The 21,570-nt window shown below is 38.3% G+C and overlaps 1 protein-coding gene across 1 annotated transcript; it reads right to left on the bottom strand.

Annotated features, from left to right (window-relative positions):
- Nucleotides 1-5,096: 5,096 nt before the first annotated feature.
- TMBIM4 (transmembrane BAX inhibitor motif containing 4) lies at nt 5,097-21,541 on the bottom strand. Its single transcript, XM_010841574.1, has 7 exons — nt 21,337-21,541; nt 15,003-15,111; nt 13,937-14,042; nt 11,692-11,725; nt 9,658-9,775; nt 7,407-7,452; nt 5,097-6,889 (listed from the first exon to the last, which is right to left on the bottom strand). Exons 1-7 carry the CDS (start codon nt 21,431-21,433, stop codon nt 6,683-6,685), a joined length of 717 nt encoding a protein of 238 aa, XP_010839876.1. The 5' UTR covers nt 21,434-21,541; the 3' UTR covers nt 5,097-6,682.
- Between the last annotated feature and the right edge of the window lie 29 nt (nt 21,542-21,570).

Below are 21,570 nucleotides of genomic sequence, written 5' to 3'. Positions count from 1 at the left end.
TCATCGTTGTACACATGTCAAAACTTGTCAAACTATATCTTTAAATACGAGCAATTCATTGTATGTCAGTTATACTTCAAAGCTGTTACCAAAACCCCCCTTTTCATCCCAAATAAAAGTTCAACGGGTAAAATGATCAAACTAATTCAGTTCAACTCACTTTTACCTGACTCATCACTTACCGTATACCAGACACAGTGCTTCGTCTAGGACACTTGGCATAGGTGGTGGTCACATTGATCACAACCACTTCTTTTTATGATTGCTTTACATGTGTTTCTGATAGTATTGGCTTTGGAACCGTACAGGTTTGTGGTATTTATGGTTCTAACACTTTTTGTGAATGACATGAGTATCTCAGAGCCTGGACTTCCTTATCTATAGAATGAAGCTAATACAACCTAATAATCCAAGGTAGGGGATATAAGAGTTCAGCAAATGGCCACTCTTTTATCATTTTTACATAATAAATTCAAACATGCACAGGACTATTTGCAAACAGTATTTTCTAGAGATTTACAACATATACCTAAAACTAGGAAATAAATTCTATAATCATAGCCTAGTAAACTCCTGTCAGGTTACTTGTAAGAGTTCTAAGAATTTATGGGTACCTTTTTTCTTTAAATTTGCACCCTTGAAGAAACTGTGCATCATATGTAAGTTACTAAACTCCATATGAATACAGCAAGGTTTTTTTTTTTTTTTTTAATGGAACAGAAGCTGGAAAAAGCTCATGACATGGTATTTAAAAAAAATAAAAGCTTGAAAAACTTGATTTCTTTATAGAGATTAAATTCCTTTACAGCAACTGAATTTCTATTATAAAGTTAACTATATATTAGATCTTAGCCACCTCTCCCAAAAATAATGTTCACATTGCATTTTAAATTAGAGCTCACTTTCAGACAGTCCAAATTGACACCACCTTGCTTAACATACCTGGCCAAGACTTTGAATAGATACTTGGCACAAAAAAGATTTTTTAAAAAGCCTATCTTATGAAAATGTCATGGTGTTAAATATATGCCATAATTCTGCACAATTGGTTCTTTAAAAGGTTGAATCCTAGATTGCATTGGGCTTCCCTGGTGGCTCAGCTGGTAAAGAATCTGCTTGCAATGTGAGAGACCTGGGTTTAATCCCTGGGTTGGGAAGATTCACTGGAAAAGGGAATGGCTACCGGCTTCAGTATTCTGGTCTTGAAAATTCCATGGATCCACGGGGTCACAGAGTCCGACACGACTGAACGACTTTCACTTTCACTAGACTGCATTATTGAGGGCAAAAAAAATTTTTAACATGTTCCTCATCAGTTCATATAAAAGCAGTTCCAACATAAGAGTTAAATGGCCTTGGTATACTTAAAAATCCTTAATTCATTCCCTCATTCAGACATTTGAGTATGCATTCTGTGACAGGCACTGTGCTGGCTATATGAAGATGCTGCTGCTGCTGCTGCGTCTCTTCAGTTGTGTCCGACTCTGTGCGACCCCATAGATGGCAGCCCACTAGGCTCCTCTGTCCCTGGGATTCTCCAGGCAAGAGTACTGCAGCGGGTTGCCATTTCCTTCTCCAATGCATGAAAGTGAAAAGTGAAAGTGAAGTTGCTCTAGCAACCCCAGGCTCAAGCCCACCAGGCTCCTCTATGGAATTTTCCAGGCAGGAGTACTGGAGTGGGTTGCCATTGCCTTCTCTGATACAATGATGGGAACCAAACTACTGTCTTTAGGAAACTTTAACCTCTGATGTGATAATGCTTAAGGATCAAACTGGACATTGCTTCAGCTCCATTACAGAGCCAGAAGGAGCCTATCGGATGGATGGGATGCACTTGAATACCTGGCAAGCAAAATGGTTTCCCATCTTAAAGCCATGCTACACCACCAGCTAATGGTGCCTCTACAGTCAGACATTACCCACGGAACTCCTGCTCTGGCTGTCATACCTGGATAAAAGCCAGGTGTGAGATCTGCAGAAAAGAAATGAACGTGGGCAAAAGGGCCTATTGCACTTTTTTCCCCCAAATTATACGCAATAAAAACAGTTCTCAGATACTGCTCTTTCCTATTTTCCTCCTACTTCCCCGCTGTACTTTGTACATTCAGGTACTTGTCACTCGGTCAAAGTCCTGCTAATTCGATTTTCTTATTCTTTGTGCAGTCTGCATATTTTCACCTTTATTACACTAATAAACTGAGGTTGCATATGCCCTTTTATCCAACAATTCTACTGCTAGGTATATTCCCTACCTAGGCAAACTCTCATATCTATGTACATTGGGGGAAATACAGGGATGTACATGGCAATACTGATTGTGATAGTAAAAACGGAGGAGCCATATAAAGTTCATTGATGCAATAAATGATAGAGTGCCTGATGAACTATGAATGGAGGTATGTGACACTGTACAGGAGACAGGAATCAAGACCATCCTCAAGAAAAAGAAATGGAAAAAAGCAAACTGGCTGTCTGAGGAGGCCTTACAAGTAGCTGTGAAAAGAAGGGAAGCGAAAAGCAAAGGAGAAAAGGAAAGATATACCTATTTGAATGCAGAGTTCCAAAGAATAGCAAGGAGAGATAAGAAAGCCTTCCTCAGCGATCAATGCACAGAAATAGAGGAAAACAATAGAATGGGAAAGACTAGAGATCACATCAAGAAAACTAGAGACACCAAGGGAACATTTCATGCAAAGATGAGCTCGATAAAGGACAGAAAGGGTATGGACCTAACAGAAGCAGAAGATATTAAGAAGAGGTGGCAAAAATACACAGAACTGTACAAAAAAGATCTTCACGACCCAGATAATCACGATGGTGTGATCACTGACCTAGAGCCAGACATCCTGGAATGTGAAGTCAAGTGGGCCTTAGAAAGCATCACTACGAACAAAGCTAGTGGAGATGATGGAATTCCAGTTGAGCTATTTCAAATCCTGAAAGATGACGCTGTGAAAGTGCTGCAATATGCCAGCAAATTTGGAAAACTCAGCAGTGGCCTGTACAGGACTGGAAAAGGTCAGTTTTTATTCCAATCCCAAAGAATGCTCAAACTACCACACAGTTGCACTCATCTCACACGCTAGTAGAAGGCGATGGCACCCCACTCCAGGACTCTTACCTGAAAAATCCCATGGACAGAGGAGCCTGCTAGGCTACAGTGCATGGGGCTGCTAAGAGTCGGACACAACTGAGCGACTTCACTTTCACTTTCATGCATTGGAGAAGGAAATGGCAACCCACTCCAGTGTTCTTGCCTGGAGAATCCCAGGGACAGAGTAGCCTGGTTGGCTTCCGTCCATGGGGTCACATAGAGTCGGACACGACTGACACGACTTAGCAGCAGCAGCACACGCTAATAAAGTAATGCTTAAAATTCTCCAAGCCAAGCTTCACCAATATGTGAACCGTGAACTTCCAAACGTTCAAGCTGGTTTTAGAAAAGGCAGAGGAACCAGAGATCAAATTGACAACATCCACTGGATCATGGAAAAAGTGAAGACAGTTCCAGAAACTCTATTTCTGCTTTATTGACTATGCCAAAGTCTTTTGACTGTGTGGATCACAATAAACTGTGGAAAATTCTGAAAGAGATGGGAATACCAGACCACATGACCTGCCTCTTGAGAAACCTGTATGCAGGTCAGGAAGCAACAGTTAGAACTGGACATGGAACAGACTGGTTCCAAATAGGAAAAGGAGTACGTCAGGGCTGTATATTGTCACCCTGCTTATTTAACTTCTATGCAGAGTACATCATGAGAAACGCTGGGCTGGAAGAAGCACAAGCTGGAATCAAGAATGCCGGGAGTAATATCAGTAACCTCAGATATGCAGATGACAGCACCCTTATGGCAGAAAGTGAAGAACTAAAGAGCCTCTTGCTGAAAGTGAAAGAGGAGAGTGAAAAAGTTGGCTTAAAACTCATCATTCAGAAAACTAAGATCATGGCATCTGGTCCCATCACTTCATGGCATATAGATGGGGAAACAGTGGAAACAGTGGCTGACTTTATTTTTCTGGGCTCCAAAATCACTGCAGATGTTAATTCCAGCCATGAAATTAAAAGACACTTACTCCTTGGAAGGAAAGTTACGACCAACTTGGATAGCATATTAAAAAGCAGAGACATTACTTTGTCAACAAAGGTCCATCTAGTCAAGGCTATGGTTTTCCCAGTGGTCATGTGTGGATATGAGAGTTGGACTGTGAAGAAAGCTGAGCACCGAAGAATTGATGCTTTTGAACTGTGGTGTTGGAGTAGACTCTTGAGAGTCCCTTGGACTGCAAGGAGATCCAACCAGTCCATCCTAAAGGAGATCAGTCCTGGGTGTTCATTGGAAGGACTGATGTTGAAGCTGAAACTCCAATAAGAGCTGACTCATTTGAAAAGACCCTAATGCTGGGAAGGATTGAGGGCAGGAGGAGAAGGGGACAACAGGGGATGAGATGGCTGGATGGCATCACTGACTCGATGGACATGGGTTTGGGTGGACTCCAGGAGTTGGTGATGGACAGGAAGGCCTGATGTGCTGCAGTTCATGGGGTCGCAAAGAGTTGGACACGACTGAGCGACTGAACTGAATGGATGGTTGTTTTTACAAAATATAACTACACCAGTGGTTAAAAACTATATTTCCCAAACCAAACAATGATTTGCTAGGTAAAAAGAAAAAAAAATGACCTTGTTACAGAGTGAAGTAAGTCAGAAAGAGAAAAACAAGTATCATATTTTAATACATATATATGCAATCTATACGGTTCTAGTACTGCTGAACCTATCTGCAGGGCAGGAACAGAGATGCAGACATAGAGAATGGACTTGTGAAAACAATGGGGAAAGAGAGGGTGGGATGAATTGAGAGTAGTGCTGACATACACACTACCATGTGTAAAAGAGATAGCTAGCAGCTTCCTACTACTAGTAACTACTAGTTACTACTGTAACACGGGGAGCTCAGTTCAGTGCTCTGTGATGAGCTACAGGGGTGGGAAGGAGGCCAAGAGGGAGGGGAGAGATATATATAGTTATAGAAACCAACACAACATTGTAAAACAATTATCCTCCAATTAAAAATAAATTTTAAAAAACGGTATTGTTTTACATTTTTTAAATGTCGTTTTTATCTGCATTTGCTTATTTATTATCTTTAGTCACAATTCAGTACATTCTCCCTTTTGACCAACAATAATAACATTAATAACAGCAGCTGACATTAATAAACACTTAGTTTATATGATATACTCATCTCACTTAATCCTTATAACAATCAGTAAAGAAGGTGGTGTTATTCCTATTATAAAGATGAGGTAAAAGACCTAAGGAAGGAAGGATAAGTAACGTGCCAAAGGTCAAATCACCAGTTGGTTACACAGCAAGGATTCCAATTTAGATTCTCTTACCTACGATGCTATGTTAACATGAGTATAGCATTATGCAACTGGATATTCAATAATTAATTGATAGTGATGGGGTCAAATTTACATCTAAAAGTCACCAAAGGCTGTATCTATATACTACTAATTTATTTCAGTTTAATAGCTGGGAAACAATGCTTAGTGAGTGTTACAGGCTGAGTTGTACCCCCTGAAAATTCATATAATGAAGTCTGTCTTAATCTATTTGGGCAGCCAAAACAACACACTATAGAGACTGGGTGGTTTATAAACAACAAAAATTTACTTCTCACAGTTCTAGAGGCTGGGAAGTCCAAGATCAAGGTGCAGGCATATTCAGTGTCTAGTTTAAAGGTCCTCTTCCTGGTTCATAGACTGTCTTTTCATCATCAGCTCATGTGGCAGAAAGGGTAAGCGGTGTCTGTGGGCTCTCTTTCAAAAAAAGAGCACTAATCCCACTCGTGAGAACTCCATCCTCATGACCTAAGCACATCCCAAAAGCCCTACCTCCTCATAGCATCACAGGGGGCATTAGGTTTCAACAAATTATTTAGTGAATGCAAACATTAGGACCAGTGCAAAGTCCCAATTCCTGGTACCTCAGAATGTGACTGTATTTGGAGACAGAATCTTTATAAAGAAGTAATTAGAGTAAAATGAAGTCATTAGGGTGGGCCCTAGTCCAATATGACTGGTATCCTTATAAGAGGAAATTTGAATACAGACAAGTACAGAGAGAAGTCCACATGAAGACACAGGGAAATGACCATCATTCAGGCAAGAGAGGGAACTCAGAAGAAATCAACCCTACCTTGACCTCACACTTCCAATCTCCAGAACTTTAGAAAAGAAAGTAAATTTCTGTTTAAGCCATGCGATCGGTGGTACTTTGTTATGGCACCTTAGCAAATGAATGCTGTCAGGAATTTGCTAAAGTTTTATTGGTCATTGGTATACTGCTATAATTTTTAAATGAAACTTGTACTTTAAAAACTAAGAATGTTAACTTCTATGTCAAAATAACTGACTTAAGCACACTTTTAATTTTTAATGCATCATACTGTAATGAAATGTCATTAACATTTTAATATAATTTTATTGTAATACTGAATAATTCCCTGTAATTTATCTTTCATACTTTTTCCTTTCTAAATAAGATTAAAATCTAGTCAAAGGAGATTTATACTTTATAATACACAGCATACAAATAAGATCTTAAAAGTATTTAACAATTATATCTCAAACTTTATTACTTAAGGAATCAGTTTCTATATACTGCTTTCAATCACTTTTTATTAGCTGCTTCCAAAACCCGTAACAGGTGCAAGAAGAGATTGATGATATCCAAGTAGAGGTTGATGGCAGCTAATACATACTCTTCAGGTGACAGCCTGTGCATCAGTGAGTGTGTGTCATAGATGATGAATCCGCAGAAAAGAAGGGCTCCCCCAGCAGCCAAGACCAACTCCACTGTCTCACTGTAAAAAAACAACTAAAGGCAAGAGATTATTGTAATAGTTTTATATTTAAGAACAGCATTAAGAATACTTAAGTTACTTATACTCTACATACATATTTAATAATTCTGTACAACTTTGAATACAAATGTTAAAAGTAGAAAAGGCAGGGCAGGTCCACTTGTGTTGGATGAATGGGTGAAGGGAGGAACCAATGAATATTCTCCTTTCTATTAAATTACCCACCTGACTTTGAACAGTACCATTCCAAACATAAATTATTTAAAATCTATTTCTTACTCAGAATTACATGTGCCACTTGAAGATTAGCAATTTCAAGTGAGGACCTCTTTCTATTTCATTTAACTCATTTGTTCATCTTTCTTTCAACCAATAATATTAACATAAGACCTTGATTTTTAAAATATCATTTTAAAATCATTCTACATACAAATGTTCCAGATAATTATAACCAAGTGTCCTACAATAACATGTCTCTTACAGCTTTTTGAGATTATTTGTATTTCAAGTTATCATTCTAAAACAACTTACCCTCAAGATTCCTGACAAACACAAAATCCACAAACCAGCAAACAGTCTATAAAAACAAAAATTTTAATAATTTAGAATATTGTTCCTAACCAAAAACCTTTGTAAACTCATTCAGCATTTTCTGAATAAATAAATCCATCCTGATATTTGGCAAAGAATCACTGAAATGTAAGAATTCTTAAACCTACAATGAATATTACAGAATACCCAGAAATTGAAAGAACAGCTATCTATTCAACATTTGTTTTTATGGTGTATAAGACTAATTAAGAGTATAATTTTTAAAGTTTCAATTGGAATATAAAGAAAATATTGACATAAGCAAAATATCATTAGAAATATCATTTAATTCAGAGAGCTATAAAACTTCTTAAAAATATATAAATTTACCAATGAAGCATAATTTCATTTTTAACCAAATAACAAATGATTCTGTGAACACGCATATCCATTAGAGTTCCCAATGTACACTCTGTTTTATTCTGATGTATTAAAGAACTTAATTTATGCACATAAATTTGCCACTGCTATAATTTTATGAGTTATCATTCATTATATATAAAATAAAATTATATATTATATATGTAAGATATAATTATATGACAAGGACATCTAGGAAGTCAGTCCTATTATCTTATGAGACTTGGAAGCCTGAATATACATCTGCTGCCTCAGGCCACAAGTACACTGACCAAATTTATGCTCCCTCCTTAAATAAAAATGAGACAAAATATACGAAACAACAGTTTTCAAACAATAAGCAGCACAGGACAATGAGTCCTGAGATAAGGGAAACAAAGAAGGTGAGCTCTACAAATGACCCAGCTAGAGTTCCCAGGCCACAGTGCAGGGACAGGAATCCATATGCAGCTTTGTGGTTTCCTCGAGTTGAAGAGACGAGAATTCAGAGGTCAGAGAAGCTAAAGTGGTAGACTTTGAAGATCCAAGTTCTAGAGAAAAAAAGGGTTATACAGAGATTTCTGGTGGCATGCAGAGGGTTCTCCTCCAGTCTTTAGCTAAGTACTTATCAATGCATATTTGTGAGGAAGTACCAAAGTCTGGAGAAACCACCACCAGAGAGAACCAGGCAGAAAAATCCTCAGATGCACTAAAGCCAGGAATAGTTTTGATTCACACCAGCTAGAGTGAAAAGACCTGAGACATGGGGCTTTGAGTAATCCTCAGAAGGATACTATCTCAAGAGTGGGGCCAAATTAGCCCTGAACTAAAAGCTGTTCTGGATCCAGCTAACAGAGCTTAAAAACAAGCCTCAAAAGATTCAGACCATTTCCAAAGAACTTAATTGCTTCCTAGAAGAACAGAACCTAACACATATGCAAAACAGGAAGCAAAAAAACAAAATTATATATATATATATATATAGCTTCTCCTTAAATCATACTCCATTCTAATACAACTGTTTATGCATCCTGCACAATTGTCAGTGTTGGCTGACCAATTAATATTTTATCCCAGTAGAGACTTCTGATAATCTGGTTGTTGTTCAGTTGCTAAGTTGTGTCCAACTCCTTGTGACCCCATGGACTGCAGCACACCAGACTTCCCAGTCCCTTCACTATCTCCACTATCTGGAGTACCAGGAAAAAATGGGGAGGAAAGAAAGTTTTGCAAGACTAGACTACTTGTAAATTTTTAGTGCTTTAACAGGAAAAAAGCAGAAAACGTTTGGGTGATTATGTGCCAAAAGAAAGCCATTGTGAGCTTAGGAAAGATTCTATGCATTCTTACCAAGGTGAGGGCAACACAGTACCATTATCCTAATATAAAAAGGATCATTCCTTATATTAGTTTGAAGAAGGATACAGGTTACTTAAGATGGATCAAAAAATTTAAAGTTCATGCAGACTTCCTTAGCACGTGGGTCACAATTACCTTGCTTTTGCCACAAAGATGTGGATGGTAACATTTCCCACAGTTAATGTTAAGATCTAAATAATTCAGGTAAATTTCATACCATTTATAAAGCATGCAAGCCTATAGCCTCTCTAGAAAGCTTAAATTTCAGGGCATTCACTTCCCTTTCAATATAGAGGTGAAGCAAAAAACTCAAAGCTACTTTCCATCTCCTATCATGTATGCTCCAGGAGAGTAGGGCCCTAGTACCCAAAGGGATGACTTCTCATTACCTCCATTTTTAAAGTATCCAATGCTAACAGTACAGCACCTCTCTCAAAACGAGGTAGTAGTGAAGATATCTATCTATCATAGCCATGATAAATATATCACTTACCCTGCTCCAAATTTGCTGAAATCTCTCTTAGACTGTAAAGTATATACAGTCAAACCAAGAAATACTGCACAAGTCAGTATGAAAGCTTGCAGGACAACATACACATCATAGAAAGTAACTGTAAAATTACAAAACATTGATTAAAAATACATATAAACCATATAAAAGCTTTTTTTCTGTCATATAATAGAAATGCCTTATTTTGTCCTATACTACTTGCCAATAAAAACAATTATGAAAAGATTCCTTATTCAGTCTTCAACTCTTGTATGGTAAAACCACACCCATAGTGCAATAAGCAGGCTCCAAAATATACAACATAAGGAGATCACATCATTATGAAGTTAAAGAAATGGCTAGAAGATAATACACAGCCAGCTGGTTTAGGAGTTTAGGGAATATGGTGAAATAATTTTCACCCATTTCTATCCCAGCTGCAGTTCATCACCATTTGTGGTAACTGTCAACTATGGCTTAAACCATCAATAGTGATGGTTCTGGGTCCTGTGGCTGGCTGGGAATTCCTAGGCAAGAAAAATATTGGGGCTGTCTGGGGTTGTCTGCCATTTACCAGCACTGTAGGCAATAGAAACCAACCACGAATTGCTTTATATCCAAGTCTGCATTATCCTGGAGAACATTATTGGGGTTTACTGGATATATATCGAATTTACTCCAGAAATTTTAGAATGACCATCTAGACTGACTATAGCAATTGTAATAAAACTGCTCAACATTTTACAGAATACTGAATTATAACCTCTTTAAAGGTAATTGAGTGTTTTGAACTCAAATCCATTTAAGTAATTTTTAATCTGAGAGGGATAAATTATCCAAGTTCCTTCTGTTTCTAAGTAGTTGACTTTATTTATCCCACACAGGGTTAAGAAGATGAATATGCAGAAAAGATAAAACATGAAATCACTTTTGCTTCTTCTCAGAAATTTCAGTAAGTTCAGGTGGATTCCATCTCTCTCCAACATCCCTTACAAATGGTGGATGCCAGAGAGGACAGAGATAGACTTAATAACACAGTAGTAAGTAATAGATAATAACACTGATAGTAAGTTAAGTATTAATAATACTTCCTTTCCATGTTGAGAAATTTCAACCCTATTTAGTTTGGTGGTTATTATTTATTTATGTTCTGATTCTTTTATAAAAAGAAGAGATGAATTACCAAAAAACATATAGACAAAACCTAGCATGAAAAAGTTAAAAACAGTAATGACAAAATAAGAAGAGAAAAATACATTAACAATATGGATCCACAATTTATTGCTATTGACAGTAACAGTACATTCTGATCTTTTTTGGTATCCCAGATAAATAATTTTGAAACAATCAGAATTTTTATTGTTAATCACAAAATTTTTTACTTGAGATATTATTATATAGGGTACATCAAATAAATATAACAGATACTTCCTTTTAAATATTATATATATTTAACACAAAATACAAGACAGAAATGACTATTGTTTCTTGTAGTGCCCTCTGATGAAATATGAGGATGTAATAAGGTACAGTTCAGTGCAGGCAATTTGAGATACTGAGCTCATGTGATGAAAGAGCATGGTTCCAAACATGTTATTAGTTCTTTTAAGATCCCTTTAAACAAGAAAAAAGATTAGCTATAGTTGTCTTTTTTTTATTTTTGGCTGCGCTATGCAGCATGTGAGATTTTTAGTTCCCTGACCAGGGATTGAACCCATATCCTCTGCAGTGGAAGGGCGGAGTGATTAACCACTGGATTGCCAGGGAAGTATCTGATGTTGTCTTGTTGGATAAACAAAATGAATATTGTTCTCTGTTCCTATTGTTTTCCTAATTCTTTTCGACTTCCTCTGAACTCAGCTAAAACTATATAAACATTTACTTTTTGCTTATATTTTAGGAATTCTTCATTCTATGCCACATTTTTTAATATGACATTACATGATGTTAAGCTTTAGCCCCAAACACTTTTTTACCCAAAAGATTTATCCACTTTAAAAAGTTACTGTAATATACAGAAGCACAATTATGGCTTACCAACGAAGGCCACGGTCAGAGATTCCAACAGTGTCTAAGAAAAAGAGACTGAAATTACATAGATGCATGTAAAATTTATACTGTTAAGTACATGTTCTGATTTCCAGGAATTCAAGGTGATTTCATACCCATGATCTCATTTTAGTTTCAGAGCAGCCTTTTGAAGTATATGGGACATATAATAAGCCCACCATAATAAAAATGAGACCTCAATGTATTAAATGAAAATATTTAGATTCTTTTCTTTTTTTGACTGTGCTGCACAGTTTGTGGTATCTTAGTTCCCCAACCACAGCAGTAAAAGCAATGAGTCCCAACCATAGGACAACCAGGGTATTTCCATGAGAACAGATTCCAACTGTTATACCATTATTCCTTAAACTCAACTAGATTTTTCATATCTGCAACAGGGAGATTCTAGAAGTAATATAGAAAATTCTATTTTTCTCACTCTTTATGATGTAAATAAAGTTTAAACTGCAAATCACATGCACATTTAAAAAACCTCACTACCTCACACAAACAAACACGGAAAGAATATAATATTTAGATAGTACTTTGGTGTGGCAGGACTGGTCTCCTTTAGGATGGACTGATTGGATCTCTTTGCAGTCCAAGGGACTCTCAAGAGTCTTCTCCAACACCACACTTCAAAAGCATCAATTCTTCGGTGCTCAGCTTTCTTCACAGTCCAACTCTCACATCCATACATGACCACAGGAAAAACCACAGCCTTGACTAGACAGACCTTTGTTGGCAAAGTAATGTCTCTGCTTTTCAATATGGTGTCTAGGTTGGTCATAACTTTCCTTCCGAGGAGTAAGCGTCTGTTAATTTCATGGCTGCAGTCACCATCTGCAGTGATTTTGGAGCCCAGAAAAATAAAGTCTGACACTGTTTCCACTGTTTCCCCATCCATTTCCCATAAAGATGGGACCAGATGCCATGATCTTATTTTTCTGAATGTTGAGCTTTAAGCCAACCTTTTCACTCTCCTCTTTCACTTTCATCAAGAGGCTTTTTAGTTCCTCTTCACTTTCTGCCATAAGGGTGGTGTCATCTGCATATCTGAGGTTATTGATATTTCTCCCGGCAATCTTGATTCCAGCTTGTGCTTCTTCCAGCCCAGCATTTCTCATGATGTACTCTGCATCTAAGTTAAACAAGTAGGGTGACAATATACAGCCTTGATGTACTCCTTTTCCTATTTGGAACCAGTCTGTTGTTCCATGTCCAGTTCTACCAGTCCTGGGTGTTCACTGGAAGGACTGATGCTGAGGCTGAAACTCCAATACTTTGGCCACCTCATGCGAAGAGCTGACTCATTGGAAAACACCCTGATGCTGGGAAGGATTGGGGCAGGAGGAGAAGGGGACGACAGAGGATGAGATGGCTGGATGGCATCACCAACTCAATGGACATGAGTTTGAGTAAACTCCGGGAGTTGGTGATGGACAGGGAGGCCTCGAATGCTGCGATTCATGGGATCGCAAAGAGTTGGACATGACTGAGTGACTGAACTGAACTTGGTGTGGCAGAGTATTGAAACTGTCCCTCAGTATTCTTTTTTTCTTTCTTGGTAACAGAATTTTGCCTAAACATATACCCATTCAGATTAAGCATTATGTTTTCAGCTTCCCTGGCAGCTATATCTGCAAGAATCTAGATCTAAAAGCTAGAATATAGTGTGACTATATTCTAGTCAATAGAATGTGAATAGAGAGACATACAACCCTGAGGAGCAAAGAGGTTTGCTCTCTCCTTTCTCTTTTCATTTTTTAAATAGATAGAATGCAGGTATGGTAGTAAGCTATCTTATTCGATGCAACTTTATTTATTTATCTTTTTAATTTTTTTTTTCCGATGCAACTTTAGAAATGTCTAAACTATAGCAGTGTCTGGGCCCCTGACAACTTCACTAAACAGTCATTCAGATTTTTATATGAAAGAGACATAAGCTATCTTGTTTAAGCCATGTCAAAAGTAGCTGAACTCATATCCTAAATAAGAATTAGGGATACTGAGCTTCATCCTCAAGCTTCTTTCCCCTTAATTATATCTTTGTTTTAATTGTTTATTCTAGTTAGATTTTATCTGATAGACAATTATCATAAAGGTAATGCCTTGATTTTTTAAAAAACTCATTAATTTGGTTCTGCTACTGTTACATATATATATGCATTCAAATAAATAAATTTAAAATTCAGGAATAAATGTTAAGGAAACACATTGTCAAAGTACTTACAAATCCAAAAAGCAGGTATAGGTTAAGGGGATGCTTATGTCTGTTTACAGTCAAGGCTAAAATCAAACCCAAGGATCCAAGGGCCAACACCAAAATTAAGGCAGGACTGAAAGACAAAAAATTAAAAGCATTCTCAACTTAAAAAAATACCATAAATAACATCCAATTTAATAATAAAATTTCTCTATGTGTTCATGAAAGTACAGGAAAAAAAATTTGGAAGGATCTAAACCAAACTGACCAAAGAAATTATTTTTCCATGGGGAAAATTTGAGACTGTGAGATGGGAAGGAGCAGGAAGACAAAGAATCTTTCCCACTATGAATGTGGAAAATGTAACCTTTTTACGTCATGAATTTCTATTATATTGAATAATTTTTTCAATTAGCATAATGCCTTTTTTAAAAACTAAAACTCAATAAAGAAAAACTATTAAATAATAAGCAAATTTTATACCTAACTACTTTTTTAGGGCATTTACTATATAGCTGTAACTTAAAGAACTTACTCCAAATAGCAAACTAATAGTTCAAGATTCCCCTTTTGTAAAGGAAGGATAGAAATTATCTACTTCTAAGAAAATATTCATTCTTTACTTTTCTTTAATATAAAGTCTATATTACTCTTACCCATGGAAATAATTATTTTGGAGGTCAAATCTTAAACAAATTAGGGAAGAACCATATGGAACTCCTCTGAAAGGATTTCAGTGAAATTTTCCTAGCTGTGAACTGACACTAAGGTAAATTTAACTTTTCAAGCACTGTCTTGGGCTTTGGGGACAGGGCATAAGTCTAATAAAGACACACTCAAAAAATTACATTCAATAAAAATTCTTAATGGAGATGAGGGGTTAACTCTATGAAACCAAGCTAAAAATGTTGGCGGTAAATACCATATTATAGATTATTTTTCTTGCAAAAATTTATTTACAAGAGTTAATCAATCCTTTTTACATTCTAACCTCAAAAGTTAATAGAAAAAAAACCCACTACCTTGCTCATCTTATGCCCTTTGAGTCACATGCAGTGGCTGAAAATGATTCTGAATCATGTCATTACCTTACCTTTCATGTACAAATGTCCGTATAGAATCAAAGTATAAAAAAAATGCCAATGTCACTGTAGTTAAGAGAACTTGGACAGAAAGGATGCTGTAGACTTTTCTTAGAAAGGCTGAAAAGAGAAAAAAGTTACACATGACTATTTTCTTAAGCATTTATCAGAGTACAGCAAGATCAGGTTTCTTCTTAGACACATTAAATTACTATGTAAATTCTTTCTTAAATCTTAATCCAAATATCACAACTGTAACTAAAACTTAAAAAAAAAAAGCCTCCCAGAAAATAAAAAATTTTGTTAACTATACTCCAGGAAGCATGAGCTTAAAAAATTAAGTTAATGGGCCAGAATACAAATGTTTCCATCAAAACAAAATGAAACCATCAAATCCATATTTGTGCAACATACAACAAAGCAAAGGATTAAAACCAGAACATGTTTTAAATAACGAAGTTATCTTGAAAGTGAAAAGCAGGAATAAAAAGCATATGGTTAAATATAAAATTTAAAAAGAAATCTTAATTTCCAAGCGGTGCAAATGTTTCCCTAAAATGAAGCTTCTCCATAAAAGGCAAATAATATATAAACTTACTTTCACTCACCTGTTTTTATTTCTCACTTCTAGTACCTTTGCCTCTAGTTTCTATATAAGAAATTCTGACTTTCAAAATACGTTATTACCAACATCCTTATTACCAACATCCATAAATCAACTCCAAAGCGCAATGATCTAAAAATATTTATAAAAGTCTTCTGATACATAGAAGACTTCCCAGGTGGCGCTAGTGTAAAGAACACACCTGCTAATGCAGAAGATATAAGAGACATGGGTTCGATCCCTGAGTCAGGAAGATCTCCTGCAGAAGGGCATTGCAATCACTCCAGTATTCTTGCCTTCAGAATCCCAGAGAGAGGAGGCTGGTGGGCTACAGTCCACAGGGTCACAAAGAGTTCCTCGTATTCCTGAAGGACCCTAAACAGACTTCTAAATGCTTTATTTTATAGTGATGTCTACTTGTCTTTCACTATTAGACTATGAAGACTAAAGAGCTCCCTAATAATAGGATATTAATATTCATTTTAAGTTTCCCATTTTAGGACACGACTCAGCATGAGTTCCTACCACTCTGCCAGGGATGGCACAGAATATTGTTTAATCGTTAACTCTGGTCCAACTCTCTGTGACCCTGTGGACTACAGCCCGCCAGGCCCCTCTGTCTGTGGGATTTTCCAAGCAAGAATACTGGAGTGGGTTGCCATTTCCTTCTCTAGGGGATTGTCCCAACCCAGGGATCGAACTCACATCTCATGCATCTCCTGCATTGGCAGGTGGATTCTTTTCCTCTGAGCCATCTGGGAAGCCCTTGGCACAGAATAAATACTCCTTAAATTTTATTTGCTTTTAAATAAACTTATATTGAATTAATGAAAAGTAAATTTTGCCAGAGAAAAGGTGTTATTCTGACACAACAATGGAGCCACATAATTTCTTAGGCAAGGACAACACTGTGGAATGATTTTTACCCAACAAAAGATATGGTACTGTCTATTGACTCTCATGACAATATGCATGCGATAAATGTTCTCTTTGAAAAAAATTCCTACTAAAGACCTCATTCCTCAAGGAATGATGAAGTGCTTTGATGGCATGTCTGCCAAATATCAAGCAGTAAAATAAATATAAGAATAAGAGAATGTTCATAAATAATAAAGATTTAATCCTTAAAGGCCCTCCCATTACATCTTTTTTAAAATATAAGAGTATTTATTTATTTTTTGATTGTGCTGGGTGTACACTGCTGCAAGGGCTTTTCTCTGTTTGCAGTGAGTGGGGGCTACTCTAGTTGCATGGGCTTCTCACTGCGGTGGCTACTCTCTAGGGCACACGGGCTTCAGTAGCTGCGGCCCCTGGGCTCTAGAACACAGGCTCAATAGTTGTGGCGCACAGGCTTTAGTTGCTCCTTGGCATGTGGAATCTTCCCGGATCAGGATCAAACTGGTGTCCCCTGCATTTCAACATGGACTTTGAACCACTGGATGCCCAGGGAAGTCCTCTATACTCTTTTAAAAATAGAACTTAAATCAAATCCCACAAAAAGTAACATTTGACACCCATTTTGAATAACTAATATAAAAAGTGGCAAAAGATATACATACACACCCAGAGAAAAAAATAAAAGATCTGATAAGAAAACAAGTCAAACTGCAATCTTTCAGTTGTTGGTTTTGTTTTTTTTTTTGAGTCCTATTTCTGCCTTTCTACTTTTCGGCTTTCTACTTCCACTTCTTCCCTTTCTACTCAAACTTGACAGGCTGAAACATGAACTTTTCATTTCTACCCAATCTGTAACCAGCACCAACCTCCCCCAAGCCAAAAATGTAGGAGTCACCTCTGATTTCCCTCTTTTCCCAATCCATCAACAACTACTGTAGCTTCTACTTGCAAAGTGAAAGTCATCCACCTCTTTGGTCTCCTTTGCTACATTTCCAGTCAGTCTTATGATCTAGCACCTGCACTGTTATAGTAGCCTTCTAATTGGTCTGCATGCTTTCACTGGTCCCACCTATAGTCCCACAGCTGTTGACAGCTATCTTTTTGTAGAGTAATCTGTATCATGTGACTGCCTGCTTAAGTACTTGTAATGCTTTCCCTTCTGCTTACAATAAAATGTTAAAGTTTTTATGGGGCCTAAGAGTCGGACATGACTTCACTTTCACTTTTCACTTTCATGCACTGGAGAAGAAAATGGTAGCCCACTCCAGTGTTCTTGCCTGGAGAATCCCAGGGACGGGGGAGCCTGGTGAGCTGCCGTCTATGGGGTTGCACAGTCGGACACAACTGAAGCGACTTAGCAGCAGCAGCAACAAGCCCTACATGACATGTGCATGCATGCTCAGTCTTGTCCGCCTCTTTGTGACCCCATAGACTGCAGCCCACCAGGCTCCTCTGTCTGTTGGCTTTCTCAGAACAGAATTCTGGAGTGGGTTGCCATTTCCTTCTCCAGAGGATCCTTTGGACCCAGGGCTTGAACCTGTACCTCCTGTATCTCCTGCATTGGCAGAGGGATTCTTTACCACTGAGCCAACTGGGAAGCCTGTGATTATCATAACTAGGTCAAAAAAGACACGGTAGCTTCCTTAATGGTCTCTCCTGGGTTGCACGCTCTTGACAAGTCAGCTACCACGCCATGATGCTCAAGCAGCCAATGGAGAAGGTCACATGGCAAGGAATTAACACCTTGTATCAACATCTGCATGAGTGGGGTTTCCAGGAAGCAGATCTTCAACCCAGTGAAGTCTTCAGATGACTGCAGTCTCAGCCCACATCTTGAGTGGACTCTCCTAAGACACCCTGAGCCAGAACCACCTAGCTATGCCTATCCCATATTTCTGATTCTCAGAAACTGTGTTAAGTAATAACTGTTGTTTTAAGCTTCTAAAATTTGGAATAAATTTTAATAAAGCAATAGATAACGAATACAACCTAGCTAGCTTCTTCTCAACAACACAACTGCCATCTCCTTTAAAAGTTCTTTCCCTGACCATTCCTTAACTAAAATAGCTACTAAGCTACTATTCTAGGCTCTAGTGTCTATTTCATCACTGTTTCTTTTCTTTAGAGAGTTTAACACTGCTAGTAGTCTATTTATTTGCTTAACTCTTTAGGGCCTATCTCCCTTACTACTCCACACAAATAATAAATCTAGAGGACTCAAATATTATCTGGTTACTGCTATATCCTTAATATCAGCAGGGAGCCCAATAAAGTTGTATAAACAAAAGAAAAATGCTCACCTTCACTCACCTGGCTAAAAAAATGTAGATTAAAACAAGATTACATTTTTTTTTACCCACAACAAGAGGCAGTAAACTATGGCTAAGGGCCAAATCCAGCACATCACCTGATTTTATAAGAAAGTTTTCCTGGGCACTGCTGCTGCTAAGTCACTTCAGTCGTGTCCGACTCTGTGCGACCCCATAGACAGCAGCCCACCAGGCTCCCCCGTCCCTGGGATTCTCCAGGCAAGAACACTGGAGTGGGTTGCCATTTCCTTCTCCAATGTGTGAAAGTGAAAAGTGAAAGTGAAGTCGCTCAGTCGTGTCCGACTTCTAGCAACCCCATGGACTGCAGCCTACCAGGCTCCTCCATCCATGGGATTTTCCAGGCAAGAGTACTGGAGTGGGATGCCATTGCCTTCTCCGTTCCTGGGCACAATCACAGCCATTTCTGTGTCCTCTATAGCTTCTTTTTTTGCCTGGATAATTCCATGGACAGAGGGGCCTGGCAAGCTACAATCCATGGGGTTGCAGAGTCAGACACAACTGAGTGACTAATTGTAATTGTATAGCTTCTTTTGCATGACAATGGCAGAATTTTGTAACTGTGCCACAGAGTCCTTTATTATGACTCCACAAAGCTGAAAATATTTACTATCTGGCCCTTTGGAGAAAATGTTTGCTAATCCCTGATCTACCAGATTGCCAGATACTAAGAAGTTTGATGATCTCAGTGCTGGTGAGAGTGCAGTAGAAGGTACCCTCATGTATTGTTTGCTGGAGAGTCAACAGGTGCAATCTCTTTGGGTAGTTGACGACATCAAATTTTAAATGCACATATTCTTTGGACCTATAATTTCACTGCTAAAAATTTATAGAACAATAATTGGAGAAATTCACAACCATATGGAAGAATGGCCCCTAAAGCTCTATTTGAAGGAATAAAAAGAATGAAAAGTAACAATCTAAATACCCATCAAGAAAGGATGATTAAATAAATTATGGAACATACATATTATAGATGATCACCATAGTTAAAAATATGATAAAGCTATAAATATATGTACTGCTATTTTTCAATATGATACATTAAATAAAAATACAAAGTTGCAGAAATGTAAGAATCATAACATTGTGCTTCTTAGTATAAAACAGTATGTCTTAGTGTTTCAAAAATACAAATATAGTAGACTGCTAAAACAGATTAGTTTAATAGACTATGTATATTACATATGTAACAACTAATTATATAAACTTAACTTAATGGTACTATAAAAGTGCTCAAGGTAGAGATTGTACTCAGCTTTCATTCTCACATCATTTTTCTGTAGCTTCATAATTTGTTGTTTTCTACCAATAAGCCTTGGCTATTTAAATATATAATATTCCAAAAGTATTTTCCAGAAGATGTACGTATTACATTTTCAAAACAACCCCATTTTCCTTCATGTAAAGGCAGTGAGGAAAGAAGTTTTGGAAGTCACAGTTGCTCACCTTAAGACACTAGTTAGATCAGCCAGGTTAATTTGCTTAAAAAATAGAGGGAGGCATTTCTGTTTTACCTTTAAATTCATAAAAAATTTTGACAGACCAGATACCATTTTAAACTACAGATGCAGTCAGCTTAGTCACAGGCCCAATGACCATGACACAGGGTTCCTTACTGGTAATTTCCTGATAGGAGTGAGATCACTCTGGGTGAATTCCTGGATGAGAGCTGTTACCAAGAAAGGAGCCATGATTATCATTTTTTAAACATATGTCTAAAGCTTAGAATTTTCAGCCCCACACCCGTTTCTCCTGAGAAGAGAGAAGGGCTGAAAATGGAGGTAATTAATCACGCTTTCGTGAGGAAGCCACCATTAAACCCCAATAGTACGGGGTATGCAGGGCTTCCAGATGGGTGAACACAGCCTCATACCAGGACATAGAAACTGCAAAGACAGACGAGGACACAGAATCAGCCCTTATATCAAAAACATAGCCTGCAATGCAGGAGACCTGGGTTCGATCCCTGGGTCAGGAAAATCCCCTGGAGAAGGAAATGGCAACCCACTCCAGTACTCTTGCCTGGAAAATCCCATGGTCAGAGAAGCCTGGTAGACTACAGTCCATGGGATCGCAGAGTCGGACACGACTGAGCGACTTCACTTTCATTTTCCATTCAGATATACGTCACAATGATCATATAATAAACTTACTTTCACGGAAAAAAATAACCCAAGTTTCTCTTAACTGAAAGATGCTAAAGTCAAGCTAGTGAGGTTTTCAACCCCTTTTCCACCGAAGATGATAGGATGGACTCAGTTTCAGGTCTCTGGGCATACAGCTGGGGAGCCACCTCACCTCTCCCTCTCAGCCTCTGCGGAGGGAGAAAGCCCTTCTTCCCAGCCAGGGGACCGGAAGGAGGAGGGAAGGCTGTCCTCTGAACCCAAGAGATCGGCGGTATCCCCAGGGCCTGGTCGCGGAGGATGCTAGCCTCAGAAGCCGGAAACCAGCCCCCAGAGGCCGGCGACGCCAGGGGACCGACAAGGCGCGGCCGGGAGGGACCCAGCGACGTACCCATTCGGATGTGCACGCTGGCGGAGGCCACGCAGCTGCCATAGTTGAAGTCGTCCTCGATAGAAGAGCAGGGGTAGCGGGGGTCAAAGTCCGCCATGTCCGCACAGCGCCCCCCTCCCCGACCCCAGGGCCCCCGCGGAGCTAAATTGACGACGCCACCACAACGGCCTCAGGCCTTCCACTTCCTGAGGAAGCGATCCAGCCCCAACTAGCAGAGCGGCCGCGCCCGAGCCA

This window comes from Bison bison, unplaced genomic scaffold, assembly GCF_000754665.1.
Source record: "Bison bison bison isolate TAMUID 2011002044 unplaced genomic scaffold, Bison_UMD1.0 scf7180017864163, whole genome shotgun sequence".
Lineage (NCBI taxonomy): Eukaryota > Metazoa > Chordata > Mammalia > Artiodactyla > Bovidae > Bison > Bison bison.
Note: the sequence above shows the minus strand (reverse complement) of the source record. Positions and strands in the feature narration are given on the sequence as shown.

What these genes read in the sequence shown, in the direction of transcription:
- TMBIM4 (XM_010841574.1), bottom strand. Translation starts at nt 21,433, where the DNA reads ATGGCGGACTTTGACCCCCGCTACCCCTGCTCTTCTATCGAGGACGAC. An exon ending in TTCAGCAAATTTGGAGCAGG is followed by an intron (nt 7,453 to 9,657) that starts GTAAGTGATATA and finishes TTGTTTTTATAG; the next exon opens with ACTGTTTGCTGGTTTGTGGA. An exon ending in GTTTGTCAGGAATCTTGAGG is followed by an intron (nt 6,890 to 7,406) that starts GTAAGTTGTTTT and finishes TCTTGCCTTTAG; the next exon opens with TTGTTTTTTTACAGTGAGAC.